This window comes from Biomphalaria glabrata, chromosome 15, assembly GCF_947242115.1.
Source record: "Biomphalaria glabrata chromosome 15, xgBioGlab47.1, whole genome shotgun sequence".
Classification (NCBI taxonomy): domain Eukaryota; kingdom Metazoa; phylum Mollusca; class Gastropoda; family Planorbidae; genus Biomphalaria; species Biomphalaria glabrata.
The window spans coordinates 7,887,910-7,907,399 of NC_074725.1; the positions used below are offsets into that span (position 1 = coordinate 7,887,910).

Genomic DNA, 19,490 nt, shown 5'->3' on the forward strand with positions numbered 1-19,490 from the left:
TTGTTGCCAATTATACAAAATAGATATTAAGATCTAGATAGATTATATAGTGGTCTAGAGTTTGCAAAACATAATTCTAGAACAAAATATTTTATAACTAATATGAAAATTACTTTTTTATTGATGTTATATAATTTACGTAATAAACATTTCGATCTAGATCTAAACTAAAGATACCTAAAAAATTATTGATAAGAATAGTCTACCTTGTAAACTTTCGGTGAATAGAAAAGACAATTTTGGTTTAGAATATTACTACTCTTTGACCTTGTCAAAATACATTTTTTAGAAGATCGTGAACGTTTGATTATTGGACCGGGTCACCGGGTGAGGTGGGGTGGGGTGCGATTTGTTTTATTTTCATAAAGGCATTAAAGGGTGTGAGACACATTATAATATGACTCTAATGTTTATAAAGATATAATTTAAGAATGAAACGTGCGTGAAATAAGAATGTCAATTTTCGCCAATGCTGTTACTTTATTGGTAAGCATGCTGCCGGGTCGTGGGTCTCATCTATATGCGTCTGGACCATTTGTCACGATGGTCAAGAGTTTGAAACCTTCCCGCTACCATCCACCGCCGTCCTGCATGAAGATTGAGCTAGGACGTAGGTCTAGTAATATTCATTTCTTAAACAATGTCCGAAACGACAGAATAATCCACATAGATCTATAAATAATGGATCTATAAATATAGGCCTACAACAATCGATGAATGACCGATATAAACTAAGAATTTTTATATATCTGTAATACGAATATTCTACAGTATGGTTTTTACAGTATGTCTCATGAAAATCGTGTGATAGATTAAGGCCTATCCCAGAGAGGCCCAACCTTTTTTGGGCCTGGGGATGTTAAATTCATTCGTTGGCAATTATACATATAAGACGTATATGGGTTAAAATTTCGCCGTGTCATAAATAAAACTTATTACACTTGCAAAAATACTTTAAACATTGTCATCAACCTTAAAATTAACGCTCATTAGCGGTTTACTGCTCTTTTTGTTTTGTTTTGTTTCCTCAATCATACAAATTTCCATTGGATCTATTGAAACAAAAATCTGTTTTCTAAATTCACTTAATTTAAGGCCGCGACTAATTTTAATTAACTTCTCTGTGATGTAATACCTATTCTATTTCTGTCAGAAAATTCATGAACCTTCTATCACTCTGTGGTTCCATGCCTATATAGTTCGATGAAGTTTACAGATTCGAGCTAGTGTCACAATTTTCAATGAAGCTGTAGGGGTTTGAGGCATGAGTGCCTTGCGAGTATAGCTTCTTTCACCAGATGCCACGGGTATTGTAATGCTTGATCGAGGCTTGCTGTAAACTTTCGTATGTCATCACGCTGAATTTAAAGGCTCATGAAGCTGACAAGAAATCCTAACAGATTGTGGTTTGGTTTCAGCTGTTCAAATCTCGACTGCAAGGATTGAATTGCAGTGTCCACAATTCTGTTGAAGCAATTTTTCCTGTAATCCTCTTCCAAGTGTGAAGTTTTCCACATTTATCATACTGCCTTTTTCTTTTACGTTTTGGCTGGAAAGATTGAAACAACTTCCATGTTTTAGCCAACTCTTTTGCTGTAACAATTTAAGAACCTAAACAAACCCATCAACTCTCAGTTTGCTTAACAAGTCATCAAGTTGTACGAATCCATTGCATTGCTCAAATCTACAAATCTAGAACACCTGGCAGAAATTAAGAGGCAGGCGAACGTTAACAAAGCTCAGAGAAAAGTTTTTTTCAGAGGACTTGTCGCAACTAGGTCTATTGGACTTATAGATCTATAATACAGATTTACTTACTCACGTGAAATACTGCACTAATCGTACTTCAACACTGCCTTATTTATTATGTCAGAGTAATTGAGATCTAATAATAGCAAAAGATCGATACGTTTAAAAAACAAAGCGAAACTAAAAGGTACAGTTGTTTTTTTTTTAATCATTAAAAGAAGGTATCGTATTCTAGATCTGATCTAAAAATCTTTATGATAATAATAATAAATAAATCAAGACCATAGATCTAGATTCTAGATCTAGATCTAAATCTGATCTTGTCTAGATTTATCTAATCTAAATCTAGATCTAATATGCATTAACTTAACTCTGAATTGCAATATATTTCCACACTTTCTTTTATTCAGACATAGACAGCCACTTTATTTTTAGTGAGTTACATAACTTGAATCTTGAAGTAAACTTCTAAACTGACTAAACTTGACATATTTTTTAAAGTAGATCTAGATCTAGATCTAGTCTAGTCTATATTTATAATAATTATATTTATATTAATATATATTTATAATATTATAATATTTTATATAGTATAAGTATGATCATATGATTATTATGAATATGATTCTTAGGATTCTATGACTCTATGACTATGATTTATCATAATTCATGATATATTATATATATTATTATAATATTATATCATATTCATTATAATTCATATATGATATTGATAATCATAATAATTTAAGTAATGGCTGGTTACACACTTACACTTACATAACTTAAATAGGATAGAGTTTGTCCTATGTCGGCTATGTCTACTATATTAGTATAGTATATACTATATATACTATAGAGTCATATACTATATAAGTTACTAGTAAAATACTTAAATAGTAGAATAATTATTTATAATGTAAGAATAGTACGAATGTAAGTCTATTGACTATTGGAGTCTGACTATAATATTAAATATATATAGTTAATAGTTATATCTAATAGACATATTAAAAATATTTTAGACAGTATAATATATAATTTACATTATATAGATATATTATATCTATTTCTAGATCTTGAAGTTTGAAGATTTAGATAAGACTGAGGGGCAGACTGGCTATATCATATAGATCTGACTATATCGTCAGTATTTGGGCATTTGCCTGATTTGGGCAAATACCAGGTGAGGCAGGTGGGTTGGCATCCAATGGACCGATTGGGCTGCTTTCGAATGGGCCATGGCCCATTTTGAATGACAGTTCCTAAATTCCATTATATAGAATCATCATGATGTAATGAAAATTTCATTTTATTTCTGTTGATAAAGATGCTCTAAAAGATGATGTCATTGATGATTTTGACATAAATGATAAACGATGTGTCAGCTGGTAGTTTATTGATCAGGGATCTTCTTATGCTTTGTATGGGGATATATTAATGTGTAGCCTACGCATACATTAGCAAGAAGTTTTCATCTTGTTTCCTTTTCAACTATTATAAAATATCTAGATCTATATAGATGCTTTTGTAAACTCTTTTAATAATTAATATCAAATAATTTCAAAATCATGGAATCAATTTAAACTAATTAAGGGGTTGAGCTGGTACAGTACATTTTTCATATTGAGATTTCTTAATAGCCTTCCTACATTTTATGTTACGTACACTGTACATATAACATAGTATGAGAACGGGATTTAGTAATTTAATGATAATGCCATGGCTGATTTTGACACCCAGTCTGCACTTATCTACATCTATATACATATTATAATTATTATATAATAATAAACATAATATTTTTAATATTGCGATATATGGCATATATCTTAAATCTATGATGATTGAGATCTATTCTAGATTCTTTCAGAATATTAAATATAATCTATTTTATATTGACTCTAGATAGTGGATTGAAGTCCAGATCCTATGGAATAATTAAGATAGTAGATCTAGATATATATATATATATATATATATATATATATATATATATATATATATATATATATATATAGATCTACATGAGTTACTGAGTATAATCTACTACCTACTTCAAAGTTTAGCAAGTTCATTGAAGCTGGAAAATTCAAAATGTCTCTGTATCGCAATGCAGTTTGGCTTGTGAAAGGCCTTAAAGAATATACTAAGTAAGAATTAGATCTATAGGTATATATTATAATAATTACTCACGATTAACATATAATCACATCCCCAAAATTATGCTCTTAAGAGTCACACTATTCAGTTGTTTTTGTAATAAACGCATAATAATTTGTAATTTAACCTTTAATACTAGGAACCAACAAGAGCTTTTCAGTGTTTTTTTGCACACACACACACATATACATACATACAATATTTCTTCTTCTTCTTCTTCTTCTAGCCAGCTTTTGGCTGCTGAGCTGTCAGCTCTTTTGCAGACTGTGCCAAGGAAAAATAGTGTGCTGTTTTCTTCAGTTGTTCAGCACTGCCGTACAGGGTGTTGGTTATGTTCGGCTGTAGTGGTAGTAGGGTCTGCCTAAGGTGGATTAGGAAGAATTCAAAGAGGATATGGTTTATGGTTTCATAAGGGTGGGCACAGCGTCTACAAAGGGGAAGTTGTGTGGAATTTATTTTATTGAGATGGTAATTTAACAGAGGTGTGTGTCCTGTCCTTAGTTGGAAGATTTTAGATTGCTCTTTGCGGGGGAGGAAATTAATACTGTCTAGTTTGTTAGGCATGTTCATTTCTTTTTACATGGCTCTGCCTGTGTTTCCTGTTGCCCATTAATTGAGCCCTCCTCTTTGTGGTTGTTGATTAACATTGACCTAACATTAACCAGCTCTGATTGTTCCATAGATGATCCTGCCTTTGAAAGCTTATCTGCCCTTTCATTTCCCATGATGCCAATGTGTCCAGGGATGTACTGTAATGTGATGTTGATGTTTAATTTTGTCATCATCTGATGTATTATCACTATTAGTTTTGTCAACTCTCTTGGGCTTTTTGAGGTGCTGCTGTTAAGTGCTTGAAGAGTGGATTGGGAGTCTGTAAAGACAACAATATCTGATGGTGATTGTATTCCTTTATATAATTTGTTTTTGACTGTCTGCAAAGCTATGTTAAGAACTACTTAATAGACTAGATCTCTGGCCAATAAACTATCTCTCTACTTTTGTTAAGAACTACTTAATAGACTAGGTCTCTGGCCAATAAACTATCTCTCTACTTTTGTTAAGAACTACTTAATAGACTAGGTCTCTGGCCAATAAACTATCTCTCTACTTTCGGCTTGGAAGTTTGAGAAGTAGTCGCCACAGGGTGCACTTATTTAAAAGTGTATATTTTTGGGGAAGACCAAGAAGGCACCAAGACCAGCATTGATGGTGGCTTTGAAGGCTGATCCGTCAGCCTATATATTGCTGGTTGTTTTTGGATAGCTTTCAATTGTTTTGAGCTTGCCTACTTTGAGCTCCAGTGGATTTGATTCTTTTGTTAGAGTATTATTTTTAAATGTATTTTAATGGTTGGTTGTTTATAGTTAAGTCCAGGAGTTATGTTTGAGAATCTGGTAATTTTTCTCTGTTATTGGGTAGATGGTGTTTTAGGGCTAGTTCGTCTGTAAGTTGTATCAGAGTTCTTTGCTTTCTTTGCTTGTTTTTATTTTTCTGTGTTAGTAGTTTATTTGGATGGTTCTCCTCCAATCTTCTGTATCTCTCAATAGCTTCTAATGCTGCTCAGTTGCGCCTTAACTTAAGAGGTTCAATATTGGAGTCTATTGGTTTTGGATTGTGTCTAAAGATAATTGGTAGGTTTAGTTGGTGGCTACTTGTATGGATAGACAGTTATCCATGACGGATCTGACATATCCAATGTATAACTGTCTTAAGGTTTTCTTTTCAGCTCCCCAGGATGTTCCTGCTAGGTGTTTTATTATGTTTAATCTTTGTGATGCCTTTTCTTTTAAATCTGCCATAAAGTGTTTTAGAGACAGTCTTTGGTCTAGTTTTACACCAAGATATGTTGGATTTTCTTCTTTATTTATTGGCTGTGAGTCTGTTTTTAGGACTTAGTTTCTTTTTGCTATTTTGTTGCTGTGGCTAAAGATTGAATAAACTGACTTTTCTTTGTTTATTTCCATTTTCCATAATTTTGAAAATGTGGAGATAGTTGTGAGGGCTTGTTTAATATGGATCTAGTCAGCACTGGATATTTCTGTGTAGTCCATTCTTCTTCTTCTTCATCGTTCTCATTGTTATGTTGGAGTGTTCATATGACTAGACCAATACATGAGATGAACTGCGCAGTGGTTTCCAAATCAGGGAGCTCTCCATACAGTTTTCTTTCTATTGGGGTGATTTGGGGCCAATGTCTTATACGGGCCTCTTGGTAGAGAGTGCAGTTTTGGAGGACGTGGTCGGCATTTTCTGGTGATACTCCACATGGGCAGATTTCACTGGTTCCAATTTTGAGCTACAATTAATTTCTTCATTTCTTCTGGATAGAGAGCAGAGTTTACTTGTGAGTTTGTTCTCCCACTCTTGGCGAGTGTGTCAGCCTTCTCATTTCCTGCTAGTTGTATGTGAGCTGGTATCCATTGAATGACAGTTTTTTTGCTGTTGTGGTTGAGCTTTGTGAGTGCTGTTCTGAGGTTTTTAATATAAGGGAAATCAGAGTTTTGCAGGCTTTGGAGGGTTGTTTTTGCGTCTGTTAGAAAGACAATCTGACTGTGAGGGGAACTTGGATGATTTGCTAGCATGGTAGCAGCTAGTGCTAGTGCTTCCCTTTCTGCTCTGTGACTGTCAGAGAGCTCTCCAGTTGCAAAGGATTTTTCTAGTTTTCCTCCATCTGGCCATTCGATAAGTATTCCAGCTCCTCCATTTGTGGTGGCTTTATGGGATGAGCCATCCGTGTAAACTCTGATCCACTGATTGCTAGGGTAATTGGTATGTAGAAAACAGTTCACTATTTCCTTGAGCTCTGTTGGTCTGTAATCAGATTTTCTTTTTATGTTTTCAATATGGTCCCTTATAGTAGGAAGAGGGCTTTCGTCCCAGGGTGGAGATTCATTATAGTGTATCGAGGATTCCAGAGTAATTTTTTCAAGTTGGTGTTTCTTTTTTAGGTTTAGAGATTCCTGTATGAAATTGGTCCTTTTGAGACGTTTTTTTGTGCCAGTTTTGTGGATTTTTGTTCTGAGTGGGTGCCTCTCCAAGGTTTCCAATTTTGTGAATTGGGAAAGGATTTTTATTTCTCTTCTTTCATCCAGAGAGATCAGGGCAGCGGTTTCCTCCATAGCTCTTATGGGTGTTGTTTTGATTGCTCCTGTCATTATCCTTAGACCAATATTTTGAACCTTGTCTATTTTTCTAAGGTTGGTTTGGGCTGCTGAGCCCCATGCTGTGGCACCATATTCTAGTACAGGTCTTACATAACTGGTATAGGTCTTTTTCAGGATGTTGTGATTTGCTCCCCAGTCTGTGCCAGCTAATTTTTTCAAGAGGGATAGTCTCTGGATGCCTTTACTCTGTGTTTTATCTATTTGGTTTTTCCAGGTTAGTCTCGGGTCATAGGTGACTCCAAGATAAGTAGGGCTGTCATTTTTTTCTAAAGCTTCCTTATCTAATGTTAATTTTATTGTTTGTTGTTTTGTTGACAGTGAGAATATGGTATATGTTGTCTTTTTTGTGTTAATGGACATGCCCCAGTCTTTGGACCAATTATTGAGTTTATCAAGAGCATCTTGTAATCGAAATTTCGATGTTCCTACATATTCTTCTGTGCTAATTAAGGCAAGGTCATCTGCATACATGCTGCTCTTAACTTTTTTGGGTAGGTTTTGATTTAGATCGTTTATGAATATTAGGAAAAGTGTTGGGGATAGGACTCCTCCTTGGGGGACACCATTTTTTATACCCACTGTGTGGCTTCTTTGTCCTTGCATGCAAACTAAGGCTTTTCTATTATTTAGGTATTCCTTTATCCAGTTGTACATTCTGTGGGATATGTGATGCTGGATTAGCTTGAGCAAGAGACCTTGTTCCCAGACTTTTTCAAATGCTTTTTCTAAGTCAACCCACACAATTGTTGTTGGTTTCTTTTCTTGAAAGCCGTCTTCTATTTCTTGTGTGATGAAGGCAATTTGATCTTCTGTTGATCTGCCTTTTCTAAAGCCAGCCTGGGCTTCAGTGAGTAGGTTATTTGACTCAAGGATCCATGTCAGCCTTCTATTTATCACTCTTTCCATCAGTTTGCAGGTACAGCTAGTGAGGCTGATGGGACGGTAGCTATCCAGTTTATTTCTTGGCTTGCAGTGCTTTAGTATAGGGATCATAATGGCTTTTTTCCAGATGTTTGGAATTCTGCCAGATTTCCAGCTAGCATTGAATAATTGTAGCAGTTTTCTTTTGGCTTGAGGACCCAAGTGAAGAAGCATGTCATTTGATATTTTGTCTGGGCCCGGGGCTTGTTTTGGTTTGAGGGCTTTTAGGGATTCATCTAGTTCCTTCATTTTAAGATTAGTGGTCATTCCCAAGGAGTAAGCTGGATTGTTTTCTTTAAATTTATCTTGGATTTCTGAGTTTACATCTTTATTTCTACTTTCATTAATTTGTATTTGTCCTACGCTTTGGAAAAACTTAATGAATTCATTTGCTGCTTCTTGGCCTTTCAGGGGTTTGTTGTCCTTTTCTATTACTATAGGAGTTGTTCTGTTTTCTTCCTGGTTGAGACATTTGGCTATACGCCAGAGTTTGTGGCCATCTCTATCTACGTTTAGTTGTTCTGTTTTTTCATGCCAACTTTTCCTCATGGCGGAAAGGTAATTTTTCCTGAAAACTGCATTAGCTGCTTTTAGATTTATGTTATTTTCTATACAAGGGTTATTTTCTACTGTGTTTCTGGCTTCAATAGTGGCATTGTGGAGTTGTTGAAGGTGATCAGACCAGTTGGGGATATAATCTTTTCTTGCTCCTCTAGGAATTGATTCCTTAGCTGCTAGGAGTATTGCTTTGGAGAAAGCTGAGAATGACTTATTAACCTGATTTGATTTGCAGTTTATTGAAGTTGTATATAGGTCTGTGAGCTTTGAGAATAGGTGCCAGTTGGCTTTTTTGTAGTTCCATCTGGGGATGGTGGAGTTTTCTGATATTTTGAAGGAGGTATCGATACTGATCAATATGGGTCTGTGGTCGCTGGTGGCTAGCTGGTCTGCAACTTCTCTAGTGCACTTTTTGGATAAGTTGTCTGTTGCAAAGGCTAGATCTGGAGTGGTTGATGTTAGCCAGGCTCTTGAAAAAAAGGTTAGTTTGTCCTCAGGTTTATTTAGCAAGATAAGTCTGTTCTCTGCTTGCCATTCTTCAATTTCTTCTCCCCTGGCATTTAGGTCTGGGTATCCCCAGCTCTGAGAGTGACTATTCATATCTCCTAAGATTAGACAGTCTTCTTGGTCAGGTATTTGAATGTGGTCAATCTCTATTTCCTTGTCTGGTGGGAAGTAGCAGTTAAATAGATTAATATTTCCATCTGGGAGAATTAGCTTAGTTCCCATTATTTCTGATTCTGAGGAGTTGGGCATAGTTATGTCTGTGGTAGGGATATCATTTTTAATGAGGGTGAGGATTCCTCCTTTGGGTCTGATTTCTCTATCTTGTCTGATGCAGGTGTAGCCTCTAATGGAGAAACGAAGATTACTGTTCAAATGAGTTTCTTGGATGCAAGCTACATCAATTTCTTTCTCATGCAGAAATATTTTTAGAGCTTCTTTTTTCTTTTGGATGCCCTCTGCGTTCCATTGTAAGATTTTTAGACTTTTGGTCTTGGAGTGTTGGCCAGTAGTATTTACTTTCTTGTCCCTGCTCCTGGCTCCACAGGCAGAGATAGAAGAACCACCAGCTCGCTTGTGTGGGCTCCTTCGAGGCGGAGAGCCCGGCCCCCTACCTGCGCGGCGGGATTCCACAGGCAGGACGCCACATCTATTAGAATCGTTACTGAACTCCAACATAGATGAGGTTGCGTGTCAATGTGTTATGCGCCAGGAGGCCCATTGACTCCGACTTCAGCCTGCTTTTCTTTCTGGGTGTGCTCCCATAGCCTTTGATCATCCAAGATCATCTGCAAGGCAGCAGGTGTTTATTTTCGGAGTTTTCTCTCCTAGATGAACTGCTATCCCTAGCTAACGGGTTTCATCTACCCGGGTTTAGAGTTAGAGCGCCCTATACTCGCTTTTTGCAATCATTTCCCTGGATTTCTGAGATGTTTTTAGTAAATATTCTAACCACTGGAATACTTCACCTCATCCTCCATGGGTGTAGTCCAAATTAAGAGGTCATCTGCGTAAAGTGCCTTATTGACTGAAATGAGGTCCGGCAGGTCATTCATGAAGATTATTTATATATATACATACAACTAGACCTAAACAAGGATGGTCAAAAGGCCTGGACCCTTCTGCATCAGCTAGAAGGAAAGAAACAAATAACAAACCCCCAACCATTAAAAGACACTGATGACCTAATATCAGAAAACCTTAAAAAGAAAGAAACCTTCAATAAATAGTTTGCTAGCATCAACAAGTCAAAACCAAGAAAACAACTGGACCAGGCCTTTAGTAATATCCTAAAGAGAGAAGAAAAAGCTCTAAATGTCAACTGTCATATCTTTGACACTCCCTTCACTCTATATGAGCTCAATACTGCCCCAAAAAATCTTTTGGGCAGAGAGGGATGGGGTGGATGAAAGTGTTAATTTTTTTCTCTAGGGTTGGTTACCCGAATGCTAAGAACTAAACTGTAAGTGCAGTCAGTGTAGGTCAAGAAATCTAGATCTCATTGACATTATGGCAGATTATATAGGCCAACGCTTCGGTACCTTCTATCAAAGGTTTAACTATCTGTTTTAGTTGAAACTATTTAAAAAATGGATTTCTAGTTTCTCCTGTTATTAACAAAATATAGTTTAATGAATACATGAAAACCACTAAATATTGACTTAAAATGCTTCAGATTCCCACTAAAAAGCACGGCGCGCGATGTAAACACAACCACCGCGTGACTCAGAAGAAATCCGAAACAACCCCATTGAAGATTATTACATCCTAGCCCAAACCTCCTGCAGGATGATGGAGTTGGCAGCGGGTTTGAACATATGACTATCGAGACAACAGTCCAGGGTGCGTACCACATGACCAGACATTTTCCAAAGTAAAAAGTGCTTAGATATTCCAAGTACCTTGTAAGGAACAACTGGTTAAAATGTCATATTCATTGGTAGCATGTGATAGTTTGCCTGCGTGTGCTAGGTATTCCAGATTTCATTATTTATTGTAGAAGGCATAATATTGAAATCTTTTAAAATGCCAAGATTTGCCTACATTGATATTTAAAAAAAAATTAATTATTAAGTTAATATGATTACATTTTTCTTATTGGCTAATTACTTTAAATATTATATTTAACTAATAAATTCATTATTCTATTATATTGTAGAAGTGGCTTTCAAAATGCAAGCAAAAGTTTTAATGCTTCAGACTTGGATGTTAACATCAGTCAGCGCAGTTTTATGATTACAGGAGCAAACAGTGGCATAGGTAGAGCAACTGCTTTGGCCATTGCTAAAAAAGGTTTGTATTTTCTAATTGATTTAAAACAGGCACTTGTACATTTCTTTTAATTCATATTTGATGCAGGCCACAGCATATTTCATTATGGATGTATAATTTGTTGATTGCAATGATTATGTCAAATCAGGAAAAAGAAAAAATATATCTATAGTAACGTAGACCCTTTACATCTCAATAAGTGGTTCATCATCAAGATGCTATCACTCTGTTGGTAATGTTTGCATCAAAGGCTATACCCCATTTTATATCTTGACTTTTCTTTTAAGTTCTAATAGTGTTAGCTAAAGTCAAGCTATAATTTTCTACTAAGTCTAGAACTTTAAAGCCACTTTCAGTTTATATCCAATTCATTTCCCTTTTATTACAGATCCTTTACTTAAATATCTTCCTCTACAGCTGCATTAAATAGGTTATCCTTCTTTTGGATCTCATCTTGTACCTATTAATTAAAGTCTTCCATTTAAAACCATCAAAATCAGTTTTTGAAGCATATAATATAGCTTTTCAACTGTCTTAATGACCCTAGCAGGGACAAGAAATTGCTAAATATCTATAATGTATTATAGACAGGAGACAACACTTTGTACAAATGAGTTCTTACATTGGGTTTCAAAATGTACACATCACTATAATGACTTTGTGTTTAGTTTACTAATTATTTTGTTCTGGTCCACCCAGGTGGCATTGTGCATATTGTTTGCAGGAACCAAGAAAGAGGTGAGGCTGCCTTAAAAGCATTGAAAGAGGAATCTGGAAATGAAGTAATTAAAACTCCTATTTTTTTAAATATGCTAAAGAATTTTTTTTTAAATGTTACAATTTTATAATTTAATCTTATTGTTTGAACACAAATTAAAATCATAATTGAATTGTAATATTTTTTTTAGAACATATATCTACATCTTTTGGATTTGTCCAAACCAAGAGAAATAAAATCTTTTGGAGAAAACTTTAAAAACAGTGGCAGATCTCTAAATGTTTTGGTAAGCATTCTAATAGAAAAAGCCTCTAAAGTAATTTTTTTTTTTTAGTCTTGGTTAGTTTCAAGTGTTTGAAGATTATAATGTAACCCAAACATTTTACATGAAGTTAAGAACAAACAAACTGTTTTTAAATGAGACATTGCAATCCAAAAACTTTTTATTTTAATTTGATATTCTTATATAGTCCCAGAAAACAGTTTTTATATAAACTCAGCCCCAAAAAAGTGTTAGTTCAAACAGGGGCAAAAATCATGCATATATAACTGTTATTTTATTTGTGTGTATAAATTTCTGAATTCTTAAAATGCCACATCTACAACCAACTGCATCAAGTAGACTTCTTTGTACTTCTTGAATTTTTGTTTATTTGTATCTATTAGGTATATAATACAAAGATTTTACTTTTAAAAAGTCTTATCAATTTAATTCATTTCAAAAGATAATTTCTGTCTTCTTTCACTTGTTTGACAACAAACAAATATTTGTACAGATAAATTTGAAAAAAAACATTTCTGTCTATTTTATTTAGTCTCAAATACATAATTATGGTAACATAATGAATTGGGCCAGGCTTTTATAATTACCAATCATCTTTTTTTTTTTTTTTACATAATCTGTTGTTTTTCTTCAAACCAATTCACATAATTTTATTATTTCTATCAGTCTTACACTTGTTTCACATTTTGGTATCTTTTTCATTTAGCATCTGGCACCATATAATATTCAGACCTTGCAATCTATAAAACTGATGATGTAAAGGTCATCTGTTTCTATGGCCAATGGTTAATGAGTGTGTCATGTGGCCAGCACAAAGAACAATCACCTTTACTTTCCCCAACTAATGCCAGGTATCGATCAGAGTTGGGTGGACTAAAAATTCAAAACCCCAGTCTCCATCAAGATTTAAACCGGATACTCAAGCACTCTACCATTCAGCCACTTCTGTAACAATATTTCCTCCTTACACAATCGATAGTGCAGGGTACTTTAGTCTTTGATCACCAAATCATATTAGGCACAATCGATAGTGCAAGCTACTTTAGTCTTCGGTACGTGACGTTTTGGCGCCGCCGTTTTGGCGACGGGACGTTTTGGCGCAAGATATCATTTGACGATAATTTAATAAGCACGTAGCTTTTTTTTTAATGAACCCTTGAATTCCAGCGACTTAGGCAAATAACCATGGTGTCTATATATACTTAACTTAGTATTTTGAGAAACATGGTACATGTATTATATTTTTACTTATTATTAGCAAGTGTTTGGTATGTATAGCTGGAGATACCATACAGTCATTAAATAAACCAATGTTAATGTAAACAAATAATTGCATCAATTTTTAGTCTATCATCGTTTCATTTTGTTTTTAATTTTAAAGTAATATCTTAAAAAACTTTTTTTGAAAATAAAAGTGTGCCTCTTAATAAACACACATACACAAGCCAAAATGTTTATTAAAGAAAATGATGTGAAAAACAAACACACATTTACATTTAGTACGTGAAAAATATGTCTTAACACAAACACTCAAGCAAAACATAGATATGAATAATTCTTTTAAAAGAAATAATACAATAAACGTACATAACGTATTTCACGCCAAAACGTCCCGTCGCCAAAACGGCTCGCGCCAAAATGACCTTCGCGCCAAAACGGCAGCGCCAAAACGTCCTGCTTCGTTTAGTCTTTGATCACCAAATCATATTAGGCACAATCGATAGTGCAAGCTACTTTAGTCTTTGATCACCAAATCATATTAGGAAGAAAATAGTAACATTGCTTTCAAAAAGAGTTACTGGTTATGAAATATTGTGCTTAAAAGATCAACATTATTTTGTCGTTTCAGATAAATAATGCTGGAGTTTTAGGGGGTGATAAAAGGGAAGTAACAGAGGATGGACTTGAAACCACTTTTGCCACCAATACATTAGGAGTTCACATGTTGACCCAAGAACTTCTGCCAGTGTTGGAAAATGGAGAGGATCCTAGAGTGGTATGAAACTGGTCATTAAGATCTAAAAGAAGTATCTAAATCTAAACAAACCTCTAAAGCTGGGATCTGTAACCTTCTTGATATACACAAATGTTAAAAAAAAACAACTTTCACATGGAAGCTGTAAAAAAAAAATTTAATTAAATTTTTAACATTAACACATTTCTTTGTATAGTTATTCTTTAGTCAGTATAAAAATAGGAGTTGACATTGTTTTATAATGAGTGCTACATACAGTAAAAATATCTGTACAGTGAAACTTAAAATATATGCTAAGTCTGCGTAAAGTAAATTTTATTAACTCAAATCATTTCACTAATTGGTAATATTGTTTAATGTTAGTGTTATTGGAGTAATCATGAACTGAACTTTTGTGTTCCTCATGTTTGTAATCATGCTAGTACTTGTAAACTTGTATTTATATTGTAGTTTGTTGGTCATGACCTGTCAGGTACTGTGTTATTGTGTGTGTTACATATCAGTAGTGTTATATTGGAATAAATCTTTGTGTATAAGGTTATGAGTTGATTCAGTGTATTTCAGTTATTTCTTTTAATAATCTTTATCTTAGTTTTCTGTCCTAGTACTTGAATATATCGGTAGTGAGTTTAATCAAAAAAATTAAAATAAATAAACAACAATTTGTTTTGATTGTCCTTTGGATTTTATGAGTTCAAGGCAGCTAAACCATCCATCCCAATGGTGCTACAGCCCATGGAGGGCTCTGTCCTGCTTCAACACATCTCTCCATTCAGATTTCTCCTGGGCCTTTTGTCTCGCCCTAATCCCAGGCTGTTGTAGATCTCTGCCTCCACATCATCAATCTACCGCATACATGTCTGCCTTTGGGTCGCCTGTCTTTTGTTTTTTGCCTGTATATTTTCGCTCCTCTGTTATCTGACATTATTTCAAGGTGACCTGTCTAACGTCTGTTCTTTTTCTTTCTGTCACTATCGGTGGGTCATCATACAATTGATATATCTCATGGCAGTTCTTCTTCTTCTAGCCAGCTTTTTGCTGGTTGAGCTGTGAGCTCTTTTGCAGGCTGTGCCAAGGAAAAGTAGTGTGCTGTTCTCTTCAGTTGTTCAGCACTGCCGTACAGGATGTTGGTTAGGCAGTTAAAAGTTAAGTAAATTATTTCAGAGAAAATATTCCTGCACCTATAAGTTTGTCTATCTATAAAGACTGTCTAGTTTTAGTGTTTTATGCCAGGTCTCAGTTTGAATACTTAAAGACCATTCCTGTCTTTCAGATGTACATTGCTTGTTGGTACATTTTTAATGTTTGAAGAGTATAGTATAATTAACTATAGTATTGTCTCTCTTGTTTATTTTTTTGTGTATCCAAAATAATAATAATTATGCTGAAGAAAAATTGATTGTAATCTAGCAATGTTTCAATTGGATGAAAATATTAATCATATCTTTTTTTTTTCAATTCATCTTTATTCTTAAACTTCCAATCTTTCAATCACTAAATCATGCTGCAAATTTTAATTTACTTTAAATAAACTTCATGAAAACCAAGAATGCTTCAGCTATACATATTTTCTTTCCTTTCAGATCATTGTATCATCTGGTGGTATGCTGGTGCAAAAGTTAGATTTAAGTGATCTTCAGTTTGAAAAGATGTCCAAATTTGATGCCACCATAGCTTATGCACAGACAAAGAGACAGGAAGTTGTAATGGCTTCAGTGTATGCCAAGATGTATCCCAAAGTGCACTTCTCTAGCATGCATCCCGGATGGGCTGATACACAAGGTCATTGGTCTGATGATTTACATGTGATAAATATATATATATATAAAATCAATGATTTAGAAATTAGACTTAATAATTATTGACATATCAATAATGTTTCTTGTATCCATAAAATATGTTTACTTGTGTTTCAATCAAAACAAAAGGTCTTTAATTTTTAGTGTCGTGAAAGATTAGAATAAAAAAATTTCCTTAAAATACATCTTTAGGTAAACTACCTTTAACTGGAAATCCCACAGTTACAATAGTACTTTTACCATTTTGCCCATCTGAGTGAAGCTTTGCAGTGATTGTCTATGATATACTTTTGTAAGGAATACTGTTTTTTTTTTTTTTTTTTTACAAAGCTTATATCAACTCACTCTTGTTTGTCTATCTGGTAAAAAGTTATTTCTCCAACACCCAATCTCGGATCAAGCTGAAATTTTTTACAATTATTTCTTTTACCTGACAACACTAGAATCAATAAAAAATATTAACCAATTATATTAACTATTGGTAATTAATTATTTTGTTTGGTTGAAGAGAAAAAAATGGTACTTGATAGAAGTGGTGGTATAAGCTGAATTAATCCCCTTTATAGGTTACTGCTTTAAAATAACATAAAAACAAACAATGCATAACTAACAATCTGTTATAGTCATAAGAACCTCACTAGAAGAGTGCTTAGTATGTCATCATAAGGAGGATTGAGTCATGAGTCTGAATTCAAGCCGTTCCCATTTTTTTATTTTTTTTATGGTAAAATTAATGCAGATATCACGTTCTCCTCCTCTCCCCCCCCTCCCCCCCCCCTTCCCCCCCTCCTCCCCCCCCCCCCCCCCCATTTTCCAAACTGGTCCATATAAGTGATAGGATTATAGCATATTGAGAAAGCTAAAAGCACAAAATTGCACTAAATAAAAACAACAATTGGTACAAATATTTCTGAATGAACAGATTTATTGTTGTTGGTCTAGATCTATGACAAATTTAATTATGTGACTGATCCAAACTAATTGATACAATGACACTTCGTATAAGCTTTGTTTTTTAAAAGGGTATTTTTTTAGGCTTTTCTTGTTTTCATTAAAGACGAAAAAATAAATACCAAAACAGCAAAAATAAAAAAGATTTTAAAAAATGTTCCATCTTTGAGCTTAATGTCATTAAGACTTCAGAATGATACTAGCTTTTATCTTTAATTATATTATAGATCTAGAATCAAATCATTGAATTCAAATATATGACATAACACAATTAAGGAAAAGAAAAAAAAGTTGTGGTTTCATTATAAGAATAAGATGTAATTTTTTTTTTAAATACTCAGTAGCTTTAACCTAAAAATAGATAAAATATTGTTTTGAAATAAACTTAAGATTTTTCCCATTTAATAGTTTGATAAAGATTTTTAAAAAATTAGTAGGTGAATTTAGACAACTTGTCCACGACATTTTTTGTGTTGTGCAACCAAAAAGATTGTGTCATTTAGTGTATGCTAGCTCCTTCTTTTTCTTCGTTCTCTAGTATATGCTAGCTTTCTTTACAGCCTTTAATAATGTAGAGAAAATAAGTAGATTTATGTATTAGTCAAAAGAATTTAAAAGTTAAAATGAATTTTACACAAATATTTTATCTCAGGAGTACAAACATCACTTCCTGGATTTTATAACAAGATGAAGGATCGACTCAGAACGGAAGATGAAGGAGCAGATACTGTGGTGTGGTTGGCTATTTCTCCAGCTGCGGTCAAATATGAGAGTGGGTTATTTTTCCAAGGTACTCTTTACTATTATTCTAAGAATATTTTGTATATAATTTTTTTTTTCATAACTGTGATAAAATTTAATAAATTCTAAGTTTGTTTTTGTTTTATGTTTTTAACATATTTTTTTTCTTTACATTAGTTTTAATAAGGAAATTGTTTTTTTTTAGATCGTAAACCAGTACCTGCCCACTTGCCTTTAGCTTGGACAAAGTCTAGTTCTGAAGAGGAAACAAAGCTTATTGACTTATTGAACGATGTATCTAAAAAATTTTAATCCTCTTGCCATTGTTGATACATTTTGTATTTGATTCATTTGTGAAAAAAATATTTTTTTTTATATCCATTTACATATTTTAGATTGTAAATTATTTTTTTTTTTTGGTCTACAAATGACCATTAAAAAAATTTAAAAAAAAAATTTGGTTCCGGTTTGATAAAACCTGTTGCCTTTGTTTATACATTTTGTATTTGATTCAATAGCTAGCTATGTTAGGGTTACAATGCATCTTTTGTAAAATCTATGTGTTGTATACTTAACTTTGTCAGCATATTTTTCTGTATAAACCATTTATGTTATATTTACTTTTTTGTAATCAATACAATATTTTGTTTACCTATATGTAATTTTTTTGTCAACACTATAGGTTGTCATTCCCTACTCTCTCAGGAGGAGATATGTTTGACATTATATTCTTGCTCTTTCTAGAAAAAATACTCATAACAAGTATAATATAAAGTTTAAAAAATATACCTAAAAATAGTTTTCTTTTATTGTTCACATCTGTACAGTTTTGGGACACCCGAGATGTAAAAGACTACCACTATTTGAATCTTTGCTTTAACTTTTTACTTAAGTAACTATCAACATGTTTATGCAAACATGGGTACTACTTAGTTTGAAAGTACTGATGTCTCACATTTGGAATGAAATCATGTAGCTCCAATTTTCTTTTTTTTTTTGTGAGTAGCTCCAATATAGTTGAATGTCACTAATGTAAACATATTTTTTTTTTAAATACTGAATCAATTTAAGGCGCGGTGGCTGAGTGGTAAAGCGCTTGTCTTCTGAACCAGGGTTCAAAGACTGGGATTTTCAATTTCAGGATCTTTGGGTGCCTCTGAGTCCACCCAGCTCTAATGGGTACCTGACGTCAGTTGGGGAAAAGTAATGGCAGTTGGTCTTTGTGCTGGCCACGTCACCCTTCTTAACCAAAGACCACAGAAACAGATGACCTTTACATCATCTGCCCTATAGACCACAAGGTCTGAAAGGTGAACTTTACTTTTAAATCAATTTGGCTCCAGTGTTGTATACTTAAGATAGAAACAAAATGCACAGAACACAAAATAACATTATCATGAAATATGCTCTTTTTACACTACCTCAATACAGAGATGATTCTCTTGACATTTCACTCACAATTAGTTTAGCACTTTGTGTGTAAATCGTTACTTCTAGCTCAACATATTCCTTGTCATTAAATAAAGATATATGAAATCTTAAATCTTTCTACACATTTCTCATTACTCTGTTGTTGTGTGTGACATTGAGCAGCATTAAGAATAGCATTGAACTATGTGAACAAAGTTTCGTTTTCAAAATAAAGCCCAGGTGGGAATCTTGGCAGTAAAATTTCATCATTATGTATGTGTCA

At 33.8% G+C, this 19,490-nt stretch overlaps 1 protein-coding gene across 13 annotated transcripts; it reads left to right on the forward strand.

The window, feature by feature from the left end:
- Nucleotides 1–295: 295 nt before the first annotated feature.
- On the forward strand, nt 296–19,340 carry LOC106057149 (dehydrogenase/reductase SDR family member 12-like). 13 transcript variants are annotated; one of them, XM_056012107.1, is made up of 10 exons: nt 1,999–2,183; nt 2,826–2,944; nt 3,819–3,902; nt 11,218–11,351; nt 12,030–12,112; nt 12,239–12,334; nt 14,181–14,327; nt 15,890–16,088; nt 17,709–17,846; nt 18,003–19,340. In XM_056012107.1, exons 3-10 carry the CDS (start codon nt 3,847–3,849, stop codon nt 18,107–18,109), a joined length of 960 nt encoding a protein of 319 aa, XP_055868082.1. In that variant the 5' UTR covers nt 1,999–2,183; nt 2,826–2,944; nt 3,819–3,846; the 3' UTR covers nt 18,110–19,340. The 13 variants fall into 13 exon arrangements, with proteins under 13 accessions (XP_055868071.1, XP_055868072.1, XP_055868075.1 ...); XM_056012102.1 differs by having other exon boundaries at nt 2,826–2,935; nt 3,771–3,902; XM_056012105.1 differs by having other exon boundaries at nt 2,826–2,935; nt 3,814–3,902.
- The last annotated feature ends 150 nt before the right edge of the window (nt 19,341–19,490 follow it).

Excerpts from the sequence above, each read along its gene's own strand:
- LOC106057149 (XM_056012096.1), top strand. The coding sequence starts at position 454 with ATGTCAATTTTCGCCAATGCTGTTACTTTATTG. Across the intron at positions 14,328-15,889 it reads ATGGAGAGGATCCTAGAGTG|ATCATTGTATCATCTGGTGG; the intron begins GTATGAAACTGG and ends CTTTCCTTTCAG. Across the intron at positions 16,089-17,708 it reads CGGATGGGCTGATACACAAG|GAGTACAAACATCACTTCCT; the intron begins GTCATTGGTCTG and ends ATTTTATCTCAG.